At 45.4% G+C, this 18,945-nt stretch overlaps 1 protein-coding gene across 1 annotated transcript; it reads left to right on the top strand.

Annotated features, from left to right (window-relative positions):
• The first annotated feature begins 3,078 nt into the window (after positions 1-3,078).
• Positions 3,079-18,181, top strand: FAAH2 (fatty acid amide hydrolase 2). Its single transcript, XM_083484747.1, has 11 exons — positions 3,079-3,407; positions 7,528-7,610; positions 8,740-8,876; positions 10,903-11,112; positions 11,545-11,664; positions 12,530-12,665; positions 13,222-13,339; positions 14,325-14,444; positions 15,548-15,659; positions 16,254-16,448; positions 17,079-18,181. The coding sequence occupies exons 1-11, from the start codon at positions 3,156-3,158 to the stop codon at positions 17,252-17,254; spliced, it is 1,659 nt and encodes a 552-aa protein (XP_083340873.1). The 5' UTR covers positions 3,079-3,155; the 3' UTR covers positions 17,255-18,181.
• The last annotated feature ends 764 nt before the right edge of the window (positions 18,182-18,945 follow it).

Here is an 18,945-nt window from a genome sequence, read left to right as displayed (position 1 = left end):
AAAACAACAACAACTGGGTTGACATACCGTAATCTCCTGTGTGGTAAGTGAACATTACTCGCTTATGTGTGTGGGGAAATAAAGATAATGTATGCCAAATGACTAATGGCAGATTAACACAACCAATTAACATAATAATAATCATCATCATCTTTTATTTGTATCCTGCCCTCCCCAGCCGAAACTAATTGAGCAATTTTCTCTTGCAGACACACAGGTCCAAAGTCCTCCCTTCTGATTGCAGCTCAGTGGCAGAGCATCCGCCTTGCACACAGAAGGCACCAGGCAAATTCCTGCTGGCAACTTGAGGTAGGGCTGAGAGATACCTATGTGAAATCACACCACATAGAAAAACCCGAGTGAGATGGACCAAGTATCTTACTTGGGATGCTTCTTAACATGCAGTAATTCATCTTGGTACAGTTGCTTTTTTAAAGGAACTTTGATGGCTGTTGTTGGCATCTGTCTCAATTGTGTGCTTCCAGGGGTGAAGTCAGACTGTGGCATCTGCAGCACTGAAATGTCCTCCCAGAGGCGTGAGTCTGGGTATGGAAGTCCTGGGCTGCCCAGGTAAACAGACTCTCCTCTTGGCCTTGCCTATGTGGTTCAAAGGAAAGCAGAGCTATACGCTTGCCACCCATTTGGCTGCAGGAGTTGCTGGAAGGAGCCGCACAAGGCGCCATTCAATTGTATTAGGGACTGCACTCTGGATTTGTGTAGTTCTCAGGGCCGTCTTAAGCATATGTGGCGCCGGGGTGCAAAGATTCCGCTGCCCTCCCCCCCCCTGGTTTCCCAGAGTTGTCGACCTTTTTTAGGGGGGAGGGGAATCGCAAAGTTGTCAGACCATGTGGTGAGGCAGAAAAATGGCAGCCCACAGAAAAGCTTTGCAGGTCTGTAGAATATAGATCGCTTGCCCACTTAAAAAATGGCTGCCAAACCAAACCAGATGCTATAGCCGGCAATATTGACCACGTGACCAGAAAACGAGATGGCAGCCCTCAGGTTGGCGATCTCAAACTGCACATAATGACAAACAAAAAGCAATCCAAAAACCCACAGAAACTACAAGGGGTGTTCACAGCAAACACTGCCACTAATGCCAATTGCCGATACAGTGGTACCTCAGGTTAAGTAGTTAATTCGTTCCGGAGGTCGTACTTAACCTGAAACTGTTCTTAACCTGAAGCACCACTTTAGCTAATGGGGCCTCCCGCTGCTGCCGAGCTGCCGGAGCCCGATTTCTGTTCTCATCCTGAAGCAAAGTTCTTAACCTGAAGCACTATTTCTGGGTTAGCGGAGTCTGTAACCTGAAGCGTATGTAACCTGAGGTACCACTGTATAGCGTTGCAAGCCCCACTGTTAAACAATAATAGCTGGTAAAAACTGCCTTCAAGCAATTTCTACAGTGCGTGAAAAGCCCAAGCCTCTTAAAGTGGAGCGCAGCTCTTTAAACACAGAGGGAAACACACAGCCCCCAGAGGACACACACCCTCATGCAAACCAGGAGTGACCAGGAGGCAAGCGGCAAACACACACACTCAAACCGTGCAACAGGGACTGGGAGGCTGGTGGCGTGTGAGAGATCCAAAATCTCGCCCGTGATGCAGGGGGCAATAACATGCCCCCTGCAAGCGCGGGAAGCGATGCCCACTCACAACCCCTCCCCTCGGGGCGGGGGCAGCAGCAGAGCAGAGTCGCCCGGTGCCCACAGCAGAACAGCCTGTGGCACAGCCTCTGACAGAATCTGCTCCGCTCGTCAGCGCAGCTTCCCCAGACTCCAAATTTTGGCCCTGGACTCTTGCTGGGCGCCCCTGAGAGGCCGGCGCCATGGCGTGACGGACCACTAAGCCCAATGGTTAAGATGGCCCTGGTAGTTCTTATCTTGATGAGAACTACAGAAGTGCTCTGGAGCTCTTGGAATCTTCTGAACACCAATCGCCATCACCAGAAGGATTTCATTTTGGTGGCTTGGAGAAAGTCTCTTGGGAATGCTGGTTGGGGGGGCACTAAGGGTGCCCGCCGAGTCCCACGGTCACAGGCTTCATCTGCCTGTGATTTCCAGGAGGGTCCCCGCTTCGCCACAGCGGAAAAGACCCGTTTCATGCGGAGTTGGTCCCTCCAGTTCGGAGGGAGTCCGCCATTGCTGATGGCGCCACCCCAGAAGTCCTTATCCTCTTCTTCTTCCAAAGGTAGCCCACAAAGCAGTGGAGGTTCAGGACCAGAGTTTTCATTCTAAGAAGACTACCTTCTTAGGTTGACAAGCCCCGTTTGCCTCTCACATGGCATCTCCAGAAACAGGCTCCTTGGCCTTTGGACCCACTATTGGTCTCACCTGATCAATCCACCACATGCCTGAGAAGTCACCAACTGAGGGTTTGAGACATAGTTGTCAACCTTCCCTTTTTTTGTGGGAAATTCCCTTATTCCAGCACCGTTTCCCGCTGCTTCCCGGTGCTATCCCGGATTGTTAGATATCCCATAGACTGTCCCTGGGACAGGTGAGGCTGCTGATCCCTTATTTTCGAGGCTGCTGATCCCTTATTTTCAAATATGAAAGTTGACAGCTATGGTTTGAGACCCAACAGCTACCCTCACCTGGTTTAGCCATGCCCTAGGGATTTCCTCAGTAGGTACCCGTATACATTCAGGTATTATTATTATTTTGTGCCCCATCAGCTTGGCACCCTGTGTGGGGGTTGCCTGCACCTAACCTGGTGCTGCACAAGGCGGTTGTGGGAATTAAAATGAGAAAGGGGGAGCTACACCACCTCAGAGGGGGGTGGAAGGTGGGATATAAATGCAATAAATAAATAATTCAATGTGCTTATTACTGGTGATTAAATCTCTATACCACCCTTCATCCGAAGATCACAGTATTGTATTTTTATTTCATTCATTCATTCATTCATTCATTCATTTAAAAAGGGTCCTTTAGGAGCTGCTTGTTTCTGTTTCTTAACTCTCCCTCTGACTGAGGAAAAACTAACCGGTAGTTCCTTCGCCTGACGATTTAAATCTCGGGGACGGGGAGGAGCGAGCGGAGGGGGCGGAGCTTGGCGCCGGCGTGCCCCTCACACCCACCCCCCGAATGGGCGTGGCCGCGCACCTTCCGCTCTGATCGGCGGCATTGTCCCGGAGCTGCGACCTCTTTTGCCATGGCGCTCTCTCGCGCAGAGCGCTGCGTCGTGCTCGTGCTGCGCTTCCTCTCGGGAGCCCTCCTCGCGCTGCTCAGCCTGGCGGCGCGCGCCTCAGCCCTCCGCTCCCCATTGAGGGCGCCGGCGGCGGCGGTGGCGGCTTCTGCTGCTTCTCCTCCTGGCCCCAGCAGAGCCCGCGCCGTCCCGCCGCCGGAACACCCATTGCTGTTGCTGTCGGCAGTGGAGCTGGCGCGGCGGATCCGCCGCAGGGAGGTAAGGGCCCGGACAGCCCGTCTCTGAGTTAGAGAGAGAGAGAGAGAGAGAGAGAGAGATGTGGGAGGGGATCGCCCCGCAAGGGCTGCTGGGCACTGTAGTTTTGCTAGGAGGGGGTCTACTCTAAGGCAAAGCTTGGGAATTCCTAGTCCTTCGCGAATGCCCCATGTTCCTAGACCACCTAGGCTTCCATATATCCTACCTTGACTCTGAGGATCTGCTTATGAAGTTGTGCCACAAAATCCAGTGTGGAATATTTAGTGGAAGTCCTCTGTTCCAAGGTAGCAGGGGCATGTCGGCTCCCACAGCCTTGGTGCTCTCTTTTTAATTTCTTTGCAGCTTGTTTGTGGAGTATGGAATCTAGATCTGGCGTGGGAGATTCTTGGCCTAGGCACAAGGGGTGAACCTTTCAGAATAAATCAACTTAACATGAATCCCAGGATCTTTGTATGTAGAATCTTAAGTCCACATAGTTCTATTAGATACTCCACTTGCTTTCAAAGAAAAAACAAATTTATCACGAGAATGTGGGCGATGTTCCCTTTAGTTAAAGGAAAGAGGCAGTACTCTTTAATAGTACTTTTACTATTAAAAGTACCACTTTTACAACCAGAATGGTGAAGACAGATAGTATTGGGCACCCAAAAGGTGGCGGGAGCAGAAAAATACCCATCTGCTGCATTAGCTTTCTTTCTAACACAGTGAAGAGACCAGGATTGCACCTGTTGCCATTATGTGACAGTAGCAGGATCGGCAGAGGAGCCATAGGATTCTGCGGTGGCTCAGCCCCACCCCTGAAGCACCCTGTTTCAGAGATTTCTGCTGGTGGGGACGCCACTAGCGGTTGATTCTGCTCACTATTTGGATGGGTGCATTGGGGTGCTCTTTGCTGGCAGCGCTTCCACACTGATGGTTGGAGCTTCCCTGGTTGCAAAAGCCTTTAAAATGTCATTTCTGGCCCCATTCAAACTCCCTTCAGCACAGGGATTCGGGGATTTGGAGTGCTCAGTTAGTCATCCATGGTAGTAGTCTACTGACTCCAAACATGTAGCTTTCGTGTGGGAAAGACCAAGAGCTGGGGGTGGGAGGATGGGAGAGAGAAATCCAGCTCCTAAAAATGCAATATCTGAAACTTTTCTAATTCTTCAGATGGTTTGGTAAGCCACTATCTCTGCAGCATTAAAGTTCATTTGCTGAACATTATACCCATTTGATAAGGGTCTCGTCTGCCTTCACTTTACCCACTAAATAAATGTTTTAAAGAAATCCCACCAAATGCAAAGCCTGCCATGCTCTTGCTGTTTACCTTCTGCCCACTTTTCTGTGGAAGATACAAATAAATTTGCAATGAGCCCTGCTGGTGTTCATGATGAAATAAATTTGGATTGGTTCCACTTGAATACTTTTCACTGGGGTTGTTGTTGTAACTGTACATCATAGAATTATCCTAGCAATTCTGAAATAGCCAAAAGCATCTGGGGAAGAGTAAGAGAACATCCTGTTCTTAGTTTTAATTTTTGTTTTGCAGATTAATGCAAATCATTATTAGGGATAGAGAGTTGCTAGACCACAATGATGCTGGCTTCCTTGCTTTATCCACCTGTATTACTGATTTTTAGGTTGGGTGGGGGAATGACAAACCAACCTGGTCACCTGGAGGCAATTTTTACTCTCAGCAAGTTACTATTTGAAAATATAGATTTAAGAAAGTAATCAACTGTACCACCGTTGATGCTGATGTCCCCTCACCTCCAGTTCTAAATGCACCTGTTGCATGAGTGAGTTCAAATTTGTTTCATCAACACTTGCTTCTAAACTAAGGTTACCAGTTGTCCCCATTTCCCGGGCACAGTCCCCGGATTTACGAATAAGTCCCCATACAAAATCCATTGAAGTTGAAAAATGTCCCCAGATTCATTGAAAAAAATCTGGTAACCTTATTCTAAACAAGCATTACACTGTTCTTTAGCTGCTTTGCGTCAGGGCAAGAGATTGGTATTGAGAATCTCGTCTCCTGCCCCTCCCTTCCTTCAAGGAATGTGGTTTTTTCCAGTGACTTGCTTGGTGTGTATTGTAAAGAGGTTTGGAATCTTAGGAGAAATCTTGTGTACATTCTCATTTAGAAGATTTTCAAATAAGCCTCCAAGCACTGTTCAGATTATAACTTATCCAAAACCTGTAGAGGTTACCGTGGCATAGACTTTTGACACAGGCAAATAACATACAGTAATTGTCTTTCATGGTTATAAAGGAAAATGGGCTCATTTGAGTCCTTACATTCTGTTGTGCATCTTTCATAGGGGCGGGGAAACTTTGTGTCATCATCACATGTTGCTGAACTGCAGCTCCCATCGTTCCCAGCCATTGACCATGCTTTCTAGGGCTTGTGGGAATTGTAGTCTGGCAACATCTGGAGGTTTCCCATATTCTCCCCCATATCTCCAACTCTTTCTTAACCTCTTTCCACATTTTAATATACCGTATTTTTCCTTCTATAAGATGCCCCAATGTATAAGATTTTGGGGGACTCAGTTTTAAGAAAATGGGAGGAGATGGCCCCGTGTATAAGAAGCCCCCTAATTTTTGACATTAACCTAGTCTTATACACGGAAAAATACAGTAATTATTTTCAAATAGGTTAAGATTTCTTAAAGGTAAGGTAAAGGGACCCCTGACCATTTACGTCCTGTCGTGACCGACTCTGGGGTTGCGGCACTCATCTCGCTTTATTGGCCGAGGGAGCTGGTGTACAGCTTCCGGGTCATGGGGCCAGCATGACTAAGCTGCTTCTGGCGAACCAGAGCAGTGCACAGAAATGCCGTTTACCTTCCTGCCGGAGCAGTACCTATTTATCTAATTGCACTTGACGTGCTTTCAAACTGCTAGGTTGGCAGGAGCAGGGACTGAGCAATAAGAGCTCACCCCGTTGTGGGGATTTGAACCACCGACCTTCTGATCAGCAAGTCCTAGGCTCTGTGGTTTAACTCACAGCGCCACTCGCATCCCAATAAGATTTCTTACCGTCAGCCAAATACAACTTTTAGCCTATTTTTAAACTAGACATCTTTTCTAAAAAAATTTTTTGACTGCTCATCCATGTTTTTGACCAACATTTTGGTTTTATCTGAGCTTATTTTGAAACCTGCCACTTCTCCAAACCTTTTAATTTCTTCTAATGTTTTGGGAACGCTCTCCAAAGGTTGTTCTCGTGTCAGCACCACATCGTCAGCAAATGCCCTTAATTTATAGTCTCTATGTCCCACCTCAATACCTTTAATATTCAATGAACATTTAAAGCACATTGCCTCCCTCAAATAATACCTGTGGGAAACTATTTTGTTAAGGGTGCTGGGAGTTGTAGCTCAGTGCGGGTAAAATGCAGTTCTGAGTATTCTTTGAGGGAAAACATGCATGTTAAATGTAGGCACATTCCCAGATGGCAAGGGAAATAATTCGTAATAGTGAGCATGAGCTAAATTCTGCCTCTTTCTGAAATCCGTTGTTATCAGTGGCTTCCCTCACATTGCTGCTCACACCCAATGGTTAATGATAAACTTATTTATCACTTATTTTATTGCATGTATATTACACCACTTTCCCAAGGAACTCAAACATACTGTGCATGGGCTTTTCCAATTTTCCCCTACTCAACAAATATTGTGAGGTGAGTGAGGCTAAAATACAGCAACTGACTGAAGGCTTCCTTACATGGTCATGTGGAGAGCCTCCTTTCTCAGAGATAGTGTACCACTGACAAGTACTTTTCTGGCAACTAATAGCAGGGAGTGTGCGATGGACGTTTTGCCTTGCTTGTGAGCTTCACAGAAACATCTGTAAACCATTTTGTGAAGCTGGGTTATTTGGACCTTTGATCTGATCCATTAAAGTTCATAGCTGCCCAGAGTGGCTTGAGCAGCATATAAAGATTGAATCATCATCATTATTAAATTATTATAGAATATTCGAACCTTCATTTCCTTGCTCCAAGCCCAGCATTCTATCCATGACACGGTGCTACTTGCTAATGAAACAGAACACAATGTTCAGTACATATAATCATTAGATCTCTGAAAGTTAGCCAGATTGCAGCAATCTTTTGAGCACTTTTTATTCCATGCAGGTGAAATGTATTGATGTTATTGAAACATACATTGGGAGGATCAAAGAAGTCAACCCGTTGATCAATGCGGTTGTAAAAGACAGGTGAGCGATGGAACTTATACTTTCTGTTTCAACATATTTCTACTTCTGACAGGAAAAAGGGCAGGCAGATGTGGTCCTCCGCTAGAGATTCTCTTTTGACCTACTTTGAGTCAATACAGTTCCTGAAGAACTCTTCCAAGCGCTCACATAGTTATGATTTGCAACACAATCATAGCAAAAGTAACTAGTTTGTAGCTTCTCCGAATCCAAACAAAGGGAGCTCTGCTCATTCTCAGAAGTACTTGTCCTTTCTGAACCTTTCGCTGACCTTGGGCATCTTGTATTCAGACTAAGAACATGAGAGCTGGCCTACTGGATGAGTGGGGCAGGCAGGTGGGGTAAAGTTTCATCTCACCTAGTACTCGTGTCTCCCAACAGCAGCTGATCAGATGCCCCCTGGAAGACTCACAAGCAGGGGCATGGTGGAGAAAGGTGATGTGATAGGTGGCCCATCTCACGGGGTGGGACAAAGCAGCACCCGGCAATAACGAGCCTCCCACTCACCAACCTTCCTGCAGGGATCTGCATTGCCAATGCATTCTCTGGAATCTTTGGACCCCATCCCCATCATGCCTATCAGCTAATGTCATCCTTTGCTGGTGGGCATGTGGCTGTAGTTTGGAGAGATGGTCTAATGGGTCAGACCCCCTGTAGACCACGACTAGCTGCAAGGTGGGGATTCTCTGTCCCTGTTGTATACCGTCATGTTCTTCTTTTAAGGATTTTTTAAAAGCCGTTTGACCATTTGTCCTCGCTCCCAGGTAGGAAATAGCAAGGGGCTGCATACCTGAGGGGAAACCTGGAGACAGAACCCTGTTTTGTTTATCCGAGGTCAAGAACCTCTTTGCCGTTAAGCAAATATTTCTAGAGAAGTTGCAAAGCTGTGGTGATCACAAAGCAAAAAAAGCAAAAAATAAAAAACAGCAACATTTAGACTTGTTTCTTCTAGGCTCCCTCTGAAGTCTTTCTCCAGCTTCACCTTTGGCTGTGGCTCCAGAGATGGAACTTGGGAGGAGCAATAGGTGTGGGACAAAATGAGCATCGTAGGAAGGCCAGTTAGGTTCCAGGCTCTAGAGATTGACGGGTTTTCTCTTATTTCCTCTGGCTCTTACCCAACCATCCCTCTCAGGTTTGACGCTGCCCTTGAGGAAGCTCATCAGGTCGACCAGCTGCTCTCTGAGGGGCAAGATGATGAAGAGTCACTGAAGGAAAAGTTCCCCTTCTTGGGGGTCCCTATCACCATCAAAGAAGCCTTTGCGCTATACGGTGTGTTCTTTTGCATAACCTCCACCCACCTCTTGACCGCAGTCTGTAGTCTTCCCTCATTTAATTTATTTATCTATTTCATAGATTTGTTTCAGTATGGATATTTTAATGGGTAACAGAGCAACCCTTAAGACATTTTGTTTGTTGCTTTCTTAAATCGGCATTCCTTCATTCTTTTAAAACTCTGTCGATGAGATCTTATAAAATAGTGACTGCCAAGTGTATCTAAACAATGGTGCTTGAATCAGTTGAATCCTTTTTTAAAAAAATAATTTTTATTAAGTTTTCCATTTTAACAGTCCAATCAGATCACATTAAATATTCCAAATTATACAAATACATATCATATAGTCCAAATATTTTGTCAAATTATAAATTTTTGTTGGGGTTTCCCATGCTTCAAGTTCAGTGGGGTCTAATCATCTTATGTTTCTACTGCCTTGAGTTTCCAATAGTTCCTTCTTTAAATCTTCCTGTTGTTATCCTTCCTTCTTTCATGGCCTCTGAGTTATTTCCACAGGCGAGTTGAAGTGAGCAATAATATGCTTCTGTGTGAAATATGTATGACTCTCCTTTTTTTTTTTGTACCTGGTAAGTCTATTATTTGCAGTATATCCTCACACGTTGGTGTTTATGCCAAATCAATCCAAAAGTCCTTCTCTGGTGGCAAACGCCATCTTTTCTCAGTTCCGATGAAATAAAATCTAGGCGTTCGCTCATTATTTTTTTCAGACAGGTTGCATCAAACATTAGTCTTTCCAGGGGAGATTTGCCAAATCAGACTTGAAGTACAGATATAATAACAAATTAAGAGCTCGCCTCCCCCATGACTATTTATCTCTGCAACTCAGTCTATCCCATAATGGCGGATCCCAATTAAATAGTGTGTCACATCACTCTTCCGAAGAGTCTTTTATTCCAGGTATTTAAAAAAACAAAGGCTTTAGTTAGTATTTGAATCAGTTGAATCCTAAGGGCATTCTTCTAAGAGTGGGCGACTCATTTAGGACTTTGAAGACAAAGGTTCAAATCCACCACTCAGACATGATGCTCAACTTAGCCCTACGTCACAGGGTAATTGTGAGGATTAATTAGGAGGTAGACATGTGCTATCTTGAACTTACTGGAAGAAGAAGGTTTCCAATTGTTGTGTTTTGGGAAAGCTATGTTATCTTACAATAGGGTGTGCTGTATAAAGTGCAGCCCACGTCCTTTTCTCAGTGAGTGACTTCTTTGCTAACCTTCTAGGGATTTTCCTTCATGTAGTTCTGCAGACTAAGCTAAAATCCAGCTGCTCTGAGGGTGCCAGGTTTTAGTCTGAAACCAGCAATTCTCTGGTGTTGCTGCATCTTAGAGGGTGTGGTCCCAAACTTGTTAAACAAGATACTCCTTCTCCAGTAAAGCCAACCAATTTTTGCACTCTTAATGAGGTACCTCTGGAGTATCTAGGGATGAGATTTACTATTTGTGGTTTGCTCCCCACAAACCTATTACTCCTTGGCTAAGCCATACCTCTCTTCACACATACAAAACAAGTAAGATACTTCTTGGTTTGAGGACTGTGTACTTGCTTGTATACTTGAGGACAGAGAGCATGCTAAAAGATCAAGGAACTGGCTGGGAAGGAGGAGGTGGGTTATAAAGCACAGAGTGAGCAAAAACCATTACTGTAATAGGTTTTGTTTTTATTTTAGTTCATTACTTACCTTCCTCCCTTCCACTGCTAAAAGGAGCATTTGCTTTCCCCAGCTGGAAAGATGATAAAGATGAGCTTTATCTCATCTACTACAGGCTGCAAATGGTTTACAGAAAATGAAAAACACCTACCAAATAGAACCAGAGATACCTGCATGATTAAACATTGCTGAAATAGTGTGGTGTATCTACCATATTGCATCATTTTCCAGACACTTGGGGGGCAGCTACTCCCTTGGCTCTTGGCCTTATAGCTGCCCTTTAGCTCTGCTCTAGGCTATTGTGGAACCTCTGACTCTTTTTCTCCTTTTTGTTTCCCTCGTTGTGGTAGGGTTGCCCAATGCCTCTGGACTGGTTAGCCGTCGTAACATTATCTCCACATCCGATGCTTCGGTAGTGTCACGGGTAAAGCAGGCTGGCACCATCCCACTGGGTGTGACCAACTGCAGCGAGCTGTGCATGTGGTTTGAGTCGAGCAACCGGGTCTATGGTCGGACCAACAACCCATATGACCTAGAGCGCATCGTAGGAGGCAGCTCAGGTGAGTGGGCTACCTCGTTTGTGAGAACATGCTGCACTGAACAGATAAATTAGTCCTGGCTGATCAAATCTCCTGCTAGTGATTAACTGCTCATGTTTCTCAGCAAGAAAGGAGGGCAGTTGGGAATGCGTTGCTTATTTTTGACTTTGATACAGCATAGAAGTAGGGTTGTATAGGGATTGGGGACTGGAAAGCCACCTATAATAGTTTGCAAGTTAGGTATGCCAGTGATGCTTCTATTTTGTTGGATCTGCAAGTATTTGAGATTAGTACTGAGTAGCAAGACAATCCCTGGGGAAAAAGTCTGATTAGCCCACTCTGTTTCTCCATATGTATTTCGCTCTCCCAGAGCAGATTTTGTGAGTGGCAAGTGCGGGGTTACTCAGATATGTCTGTGGTCCACTGCCAGTCTGTCCTTTGTTTCCCTTCCAGGAGGAGAAGGCTGCATCCTGGCAGCTGCTGGTTCTGTGATCGGTGTGGGCTCGGATATTGGGGGCAGCATCCGTATGCCGGCTTTCTTCAATGGCGTCTTTGGACACAAGCCCACCACTGGTACATTTCTCATTGCTTCTTTTTCCACCAAGTTAACTAAAAGAAAGGACAGAAAGAACAGTTGTAGGTTGTCTTGATGCTCTTACCTCTCAAGAATTAGGGTTTATTTCCTTTGGAAGGTCAACTGGACCTTAAGGTAAAAGCCTTTGGGAATTTGGGCATCCAGTTCAGAAGGAGAGTCAGCTACCGTTCCTGAAGGCCTGGCTGTTTTGGCTACACAAATTGGCATCTCAGTACAGTGGAACCTCGTGTTATGGACGGGATCCGTTCCCAAGGCCCATCTGTAACACGGAACTGATGCATGCCAAAGTGCCACGTCTGCACACCCGGAAGTAACCCATTCCAGTACTTCCGGGTTGCCATGGGACGCAACACGAAAACACGTAACCTGAAGCGGACGCAGCATGAAGCATAACTGTAGTGGAGGCAGCAAGTCCAAATCTGGCAACAGTATCCTGTTGAAAACTTTTTTTAAAGCATTGCATGGCTATTAAAAGACAGGAAGGCCCCTGCCTGTCTACAATACAAAAGCAATGGGAGGAGGTAAGAGAGCAAGACTTGCAACACCTGCTCGTTCTTTGGCCAGAGGATGGGGCCAGGATACTTTATCCCCGTTGCCATAATGTTCATTGTGTGGAACAGAAGGTGGACCCGAGTGGGCCTTATTCAGTTCTGCAGTCTCAAGGTAACTGCCAGTAGCAGTGTCCTTTCTGTCAGAAAACTGATTAGGGTTCTGGTTTGGACCTAAACTAGCCTTGAATACAGTGCTCTGTGTATGGGAGAGGTGGCATATGAACCCAACCCTGTCACTAAACTAAAACAATGTAGTTTGTCATGCAAAGCTAAACTTGGTGTGTTCGTCTAGGTGTGGTTCCCAATGACGGCCAATTCCCTAATGCTGTGGGCATTCGGACAAAGTTCCTGTGCACTGGCCCAATGTGCCGTTTTGCAGAGGACCTGGAACCCCTGTTGAGGGTCATGGCTGGGTCAGGCGTTACAAAGTAAGTGGTTCTTATTACTTTTGCAGTGCATAAAGTGAATTCTAGTCTGCTAAGAAGTGCAAATGTGTTTGGCGCCTGTCATTATTGTCACCAGCTGTCTTTGCCCCTGATGGTAGAGATCTGCACAGTGAGGGACAGGGCTAACTAAGGCAGTGGTCGGAATACCCCCCCCCCCAATACCATGTAGGAAAGCCGATTTAACTGGCCGTTGAATCTTATTTCCACACTGGCTGTGGAACAGCATCCCTCACTGTGCCTCTGGGCACCAGGCTTGCTTCAGGGGTGCAGCATTGGCTGCATAGCTCACTTGACTCTGTTATCCATTACTTTACTCTACTCTGTACCCTCTATCATCCTCTGCCTTGTTCTGCCTAATGGAGGACAGTATCCCCACTGGTCTGGCGCCTTCGGTTGCCGTGGCATTTTTTTACCAAGAGTTGATTATAAGAACTTGGTGTACATCAAGGAGCTAGTCCACTCTGCCGACTTGAACTGAGGATGGGACCAAAGTGCTCCTCACTTCTGACTTGTGGCCATCCTATTCCTTCCTATTCAGGTTGAAGCTGGATGAAAAAGTATCTCTAAAGAATGTGAAATTCTACTCCATGGAGCATGACGGAGGTTCTGTCTTTGTTTCCCCAGTGGACAAAGAGCTTCTTCAGGCTCATCGGAACGTAAGAGGAAACTGCACCTGGTAGCTTAAAAACTTGAGGGCCATCACAGTTATCAGGGAGTTTAGGTAGGCGTTTGGTAAATGGCAGCTGAGTCAGCCTGTGCAAATTTGCCTGTGCATGCCTTCGTGTGCCCCAGCATACCTGGGCACTGTTTTTGTCAGATTCATGCACAGGTCCATAGCTCAGTGGTAGAATATATCCTTTGCATGCAGAAGCCCCCTGCCCCATTCGGTTTCCAGCATCTCCAGATAGGAAACAATCCCTTCTTTAAACCTTGGCTGTATATCTACTGGCTGTATTATTATTAATAATAATAATAATTAAATGCATTTTTATAAGGGGAAAAGTCTCAGTTCAACTTGCAGCAAGATTATGAATATAAAGATAGCATAAAATAGCCCCAAAGCAGTGCAATTATCTTGAAGTAGGATTGCCAAATCAAAATGGGAAATGTAAGGACTACTGTGGAGCTTTGATAGCTAAGCTTAGGGTACATTTACATAGTGTTCTGGTGAGCTGTGGAAGTCTTGAAGCTGGAGTGTAGGGAACAACCCTTATGTTCACTAGTGGTTGCAGTGAAAGTACCAAAGATTAAGGAGAACCACTCTCTATCCTTCTCTCTCTGTGTGTGAGAGAGTTCACACATGCATACCATCTTCACCCTGTGATTACAACTGAGTGATGTATGCACATACTTGAAAAAAGTTGTTGCATAGCAAAGTCCGCAGACACAGTCCTCCTATCATGTTGCCTGAAGCAGAGTGGAGCTCCTCAGAAGTTCAGACGTCCATCTGTGAATGTCCAGGTGTTACCAGTCCTCCTAACTCTGATGTAGTGGTGATAATATTGTTTTGGTGTACTGTGTCTGTGTGGAATGAGAAGAATCCTATATTTTTCTTAAATGCTCTTTGGCCCCCAGGCTTTCCATTCCTCCTTTAATAACTGTTTACTCAATGGCTGTTATTTTCTCTCTTATGTTTTCAAGGTGGTAAAGCACCTGGAGGCTGACCTGGGTGTTCAAGTTCAGCCTGTGAATATTCACAATATGAAGTATTCCTTCCAGATCTGGTCTGTCATGATGTCTTCCAAGGACAGTGATGGGCAGGTATGTAAAATGCAAACCAGGGCGTAAGCCTACCTGCGACAAGGGAAGAACAGCAGCGATGGACAAATTGTCTTTCAGGGATGCTGATCTTCACATGGAGGTTTCTGTGCACTTACATTGTTCTCTAGAGCATGGTTCTAAAAAGTACTTAGTTAGTCCTTCCTACGGGCCCCAATCTGTACTATACGTTTAAAGTAGTACCATGCTACCTTAAGCAATTATGGTTTCCCTCAAAGAATTCTGGGAACTGTAGTTTGTTAAGAGATTTGCTAGGAGATCCTTATTTCCCCCCCAGAGCTACAATTACCAGAATTCCCTGGAAAGAGGGATTGTTTTGTTTTTTAAAAAATAATTTTTATTTGATTTTACAAGTATAAAATTGTAACAGTACAAAATACATAACAATATTTAGAGATTCTTCCAAATCTCTGGACTTCCCACCTTCCCCTCCATGGGTCCTATTATCAACTGCATATTATTTAATCATCCAAATTTTATATCTCTCAATTTTTGTCCATAATACTTTCTACATTACAAGTGTTATTGTAATCATGCTGACATTTTCATCTGCTTACAGTGGTCCCTCAGGTAGAGTGTAAATTTTCCCCATTCTTTATTAAAGTTTTGATCTTCTTGGTCCCTGAGCTTTCCGGTCAGTTTCACCATTTTGGCATAATCCAACAGCTTAGTTTGCTATTCTTCTCTGGTAGGGACTTTGTCTTCTTTCCATCTAGAAGAGAGATTGATTGTTAAACCAGTCTGGCAGTTGTAGCTCTGCGAGGAGAATAGGAATCTCCGAACAATGCTCAGCAACTGTAGCAAACTACACTTTGCAAGATTCTTTGGGAGATGCTGTACCATGACTGTTCAAGGTGACGTTGTCTTTTAAATGTCTGGTGCAGTTGGGACCCATTCCTGCTGCCATAGCTCTTGCTCCACTATGAAATATTTATTTATTTGTCATTGTACCTTGTAAAATTGAGAGAGGAGGTTTGGTACAGACTGCAAACCATGCTTACAATATACTAGTTTAAAAAGCTAGAAGCAGAAAACGTTATGGAATTCTCTTCATCCTTGCTTCTCCATTCATATTCATATTACAGCAAACAGAAACCTTCACAGAGCTTCTTGGGGATCATGGAAAGCCAGTGTGGCCGTCATGGGAGCTGCTGAAGTGGATGATAGGGATGTCTTCACACACCATCCCAGCCATTGGTAACGTCCTGTTTTTAAATTTAAGAGTTTAATTCTAAAATAGCTGCACTTCTTTGATGTGCTAGTTCTATCCAGGTTGTTTGGCAATTTCCTGGTAACTAAATATGGAGTGCTGGCAAAGAAATGTATATAATAATGCTTGGGACCAGAAGGTAGCATATATTTGGAAGGGAGATGGTGATGCTGACAATCTAGGACTGGGATACCCAACATAGTGCCTTCCAGATGTTGGTGTGTACTACTAGTCCCATCACCCCTGACCATTGGCCATGCAGGTTGGGGGCTGATGTCTGCCGGACTCCAACAACATATGGAGGGTGCCACGTTGACTAAGGAGTCTGGCAATCCTCAACTCATCCAGTACCATGGAAGTTTGGGAGTGAAAGGCAGCAACTAAAAGAGTTGTTTTCAAATGCTTGTGTACCTGCTCTTGGCTGTGGCCCGTGCTAAGGGATGATGGGAGTTGTGGTCCAGCAATATCTGTAGGGCATCACATCGGCTACCCCTGTTCTAGTATATCATGTTATATATGATGCAGCCTTTTGCAGTGACTGCTGTTTGTCTTTGACCTACCTGCATCTCTGTGCTCTTTAGCACTAGGATTAACCGAGAAGGTGGTGAAATGCAGTCCCAAAGTGAACGCTAAGCTAGCAAACATGGCACAGAGTCTGCAGACCGAGATGGTGAATCTACTGGGAAGTGATGGTGTCCTCTTATATCCTTCACACCCTGTAGTTGCTCCCAAGCACCACACTCCTCTGGGGATGCCTTTCAATTTTGCCTACACAGGTAAGGAGTTCCTATTTTGTATATGCATGTATTACTCATGTACATTCTTTCAGTGTATATGATGCTTTGCAGAGTACAAGATGTTAGACAGGTCACTGCCTTAAGGAGCTTAGAATGTTAAAAATTCAACACAGGAAAAGGAGAGGAAGCAGGAGACCAGGAGAAAAAGGGAAGCAGCATGCAGTAATTGTACTTCACCATTTGGGTGAATATGGTTTTCTTTGCCTGTGTACATGCTCATGTGCACTCACCGAACAGGACATAGCATATGATACAGCCATATGTGTGCAGTACATGCGTATGTACTATACAATTCCACAGTACTGCTACCTCCAAACTAGGTTATACAACTTTTCCATGGGATTATGTTGACCTCCTGATTCTGGGAAGTCTCTGGGTATGGAGCAAACTGTGCTTTGTTTATTAGGGGCCTCTGTGACATATTGTGTTTCATTAGCCAATGCAGAACCCCTTGATTTATTCTTGCACTTAAAACCAGTATGATAAATTCCAAATTCTCAGGGAATGTTTCTAGATAGCAGCGAAACAAAATGTCTTGGATTCTAGTTCGTTTGTTGCAAAGAAGTGCTTTGAGTCCCTAATTCCTTTCACTCTCTCTTCCCCTTTTAGCCATCTTCAACATACTGGGCTTACCAGTGACCCAGTGCCCGCTGGGCTTGAGCAAGGAAGGCCTCCCCTTGGGCATCCAGGTGGTGGCAGGACCCTACAATGACCACTTGACTCTGGCCATGGCACAATACTTGGAGAAGGCATTTGGAGGATGGGTTCTCCCTGGTACATCCTAGCGTGTGTTGCCCGAGTCCTGGTGATAGCAGAAACACGAAGAGTGCCCCACCTGTAGCAGCCGGCAGCTGCATCTGATATTGGAGGAGCTCTGATGCCTGTCCCCCCTGCACACACTTGCAACCCAGGGGGACTTAATTCCCTCCCACAGGGCCAAAGCTGATAGAGAGTCCAGCTGCACCTTTAGCTTTCTTCTTTTCTTATTACAAAATTACTTGAGAAGTTTAGGCAATAGGATGCTCTCTCCTTTCTCAGGGAAATCAGGGTTTTTGGGGAGGGGGGAGAGGGTTCTGACAGGACAATCATATTGTGAGATATGGGAGAGGGTTTTCTGTCCCTGACTGTGGTGTTAGTAGTATAGGGCTCCTGGTCCCCTAGTTAACGTGGTTTTTCTTTGCTGCTTTCAAGGCCAGGCAAAGGGCATCTGTAATATTTATCTGTGCTGGAGACTAGTTCCCCTACTTGAAAATGTATTTGGGAAATTGGGGTCCCCCAGCTTCCCACAATTTGCACAGAACACTGAGAACAGTGCTGGAGAAGGAGTTGTTGACTCCTCACTAAGTTGGACTTGGAAGTTCCCAGCCATGGCTCATGGTGGAAGAAGACGAGGGCAGCTTTTTAATTTCTTGGAAGGCACACCTTAGTAAATCTAGGACTGTTCAAATGAACGTGATGGAACATGTGATGGATCAAGTGTTTTCCCACACACATTCCTCTTCTGAGCCTGTGGGGCCATGTCTTGTGGATGTGAGGTTCTAAATCCTGTTTTGTATGTCTCTTTCTCATGATGTTGATAAATCCATACGTTACTCTATGCACCTTTTGACTGGGTACACTGAAAAACAGTGCTGTTGGCCAGCTCCCATGGACCAAACAAAATGAAATGTATGTCATTTGCACCAAAGAGAATATAATGATATAGTACTTTAGGTCTGTGGTTCTGTGTCTTCTCTTGAACTCTCCTTTTCTTCGAACCGAATCTAACACTGTTAGCCATTGTCAATAAGGAGCCAAAATGTGCTTGGATCGCAGTGCTGATGGTATATGACATAATTAAGTATAGTTGTACCTTGGTTTTCAAACAGCTTACTTCTCGAAAGTTTTGGTTCCCGAACGCCACAAACATGGATGTGACTGTTCCGGTTTGTGAACTATTTTTGGAAGCCAAATGTCCAGTGAGGCTTCCTGCAGCCAATCGGAAGCCGCGCTTTGGTTTCTGAACGTTTTGGAAGTCAAATGGACTCTGTTCTACTTCCAAGGTACAACTGTAGTTAGGTTGTGCTTTTCATCTGTAACTTCACATGCATGAGGTACCACCAGGGCTGTGCACCAGAACTGAATCAGGCCAGCTTGTGTGGACCCAGGTTTGGGCTCAGAGAGCTCTGGATTGCCCTGGGTCAGGTTGCCCCACCTGGAGCCAGCCAGGATTTGTCAAAAGGCAGCCTAGCTGCATGGTGCGGGTAGGTAGGTAGGAAGGAGAGGCAGGTAGGATCTGCTTCACTAGCACATTCCCTACAGGAAAGCAGCTTCCAGTCCGCAAGTGGAAGTTTCAGTCCTTCTGTGGTCTGCAGTGTGGTCAGGAGCAGCGGGGAAGGAGATCCCGTGTCTCCTTGCTCCATCGCACCTTCTGCCCAAATGTTTAATTAGGGATGGATCCTAATTAGGATGGATCCAGGTTGGGCGCATAGCCTCA

The sequence above is a fragment of the Podarcis liolepis genome, assembly GCF_965112155.1.
Source record: "Podarcis liolepis genome assembly, chromosome: Z".
In the NCBI taxonomy this organism is placed as follows: Eukaryota; Metazoa; Chordata; class Lepidosauria; order Squamata; family Lacertidae; genus Podarcis; species Podarcis liolepis.
The sequence above is the reverse complement of the archived record's forward strand: the minus strand, read 5'-3'. Positions and strand labels throughout refer to the sequence as shown.

Coding starts and splice junctions, on each gene's coding strand:
- FAAH2 (XM_083484747.1), top strand. CDS start 3,156: ATGGCGCTCTCTCGCGCAGAGCGCTGCGTCGTGCTCGTGCTGCGCTTC. Junction 11,113..11,544: donor CATCGTAGGAGGCAGCTCAG/GTGAGTGGGCTA, acceptor TTTCCCTTCCAG/GAGGAGAAGGCTGCATCCTG. Junction 16,449..17,078: donor TTTCAATTTTGCCTACACAG/GTAAGGAGTTCC, acceptor TTCCCCTTTTAG/CCATCTTCAACATACTGGGC.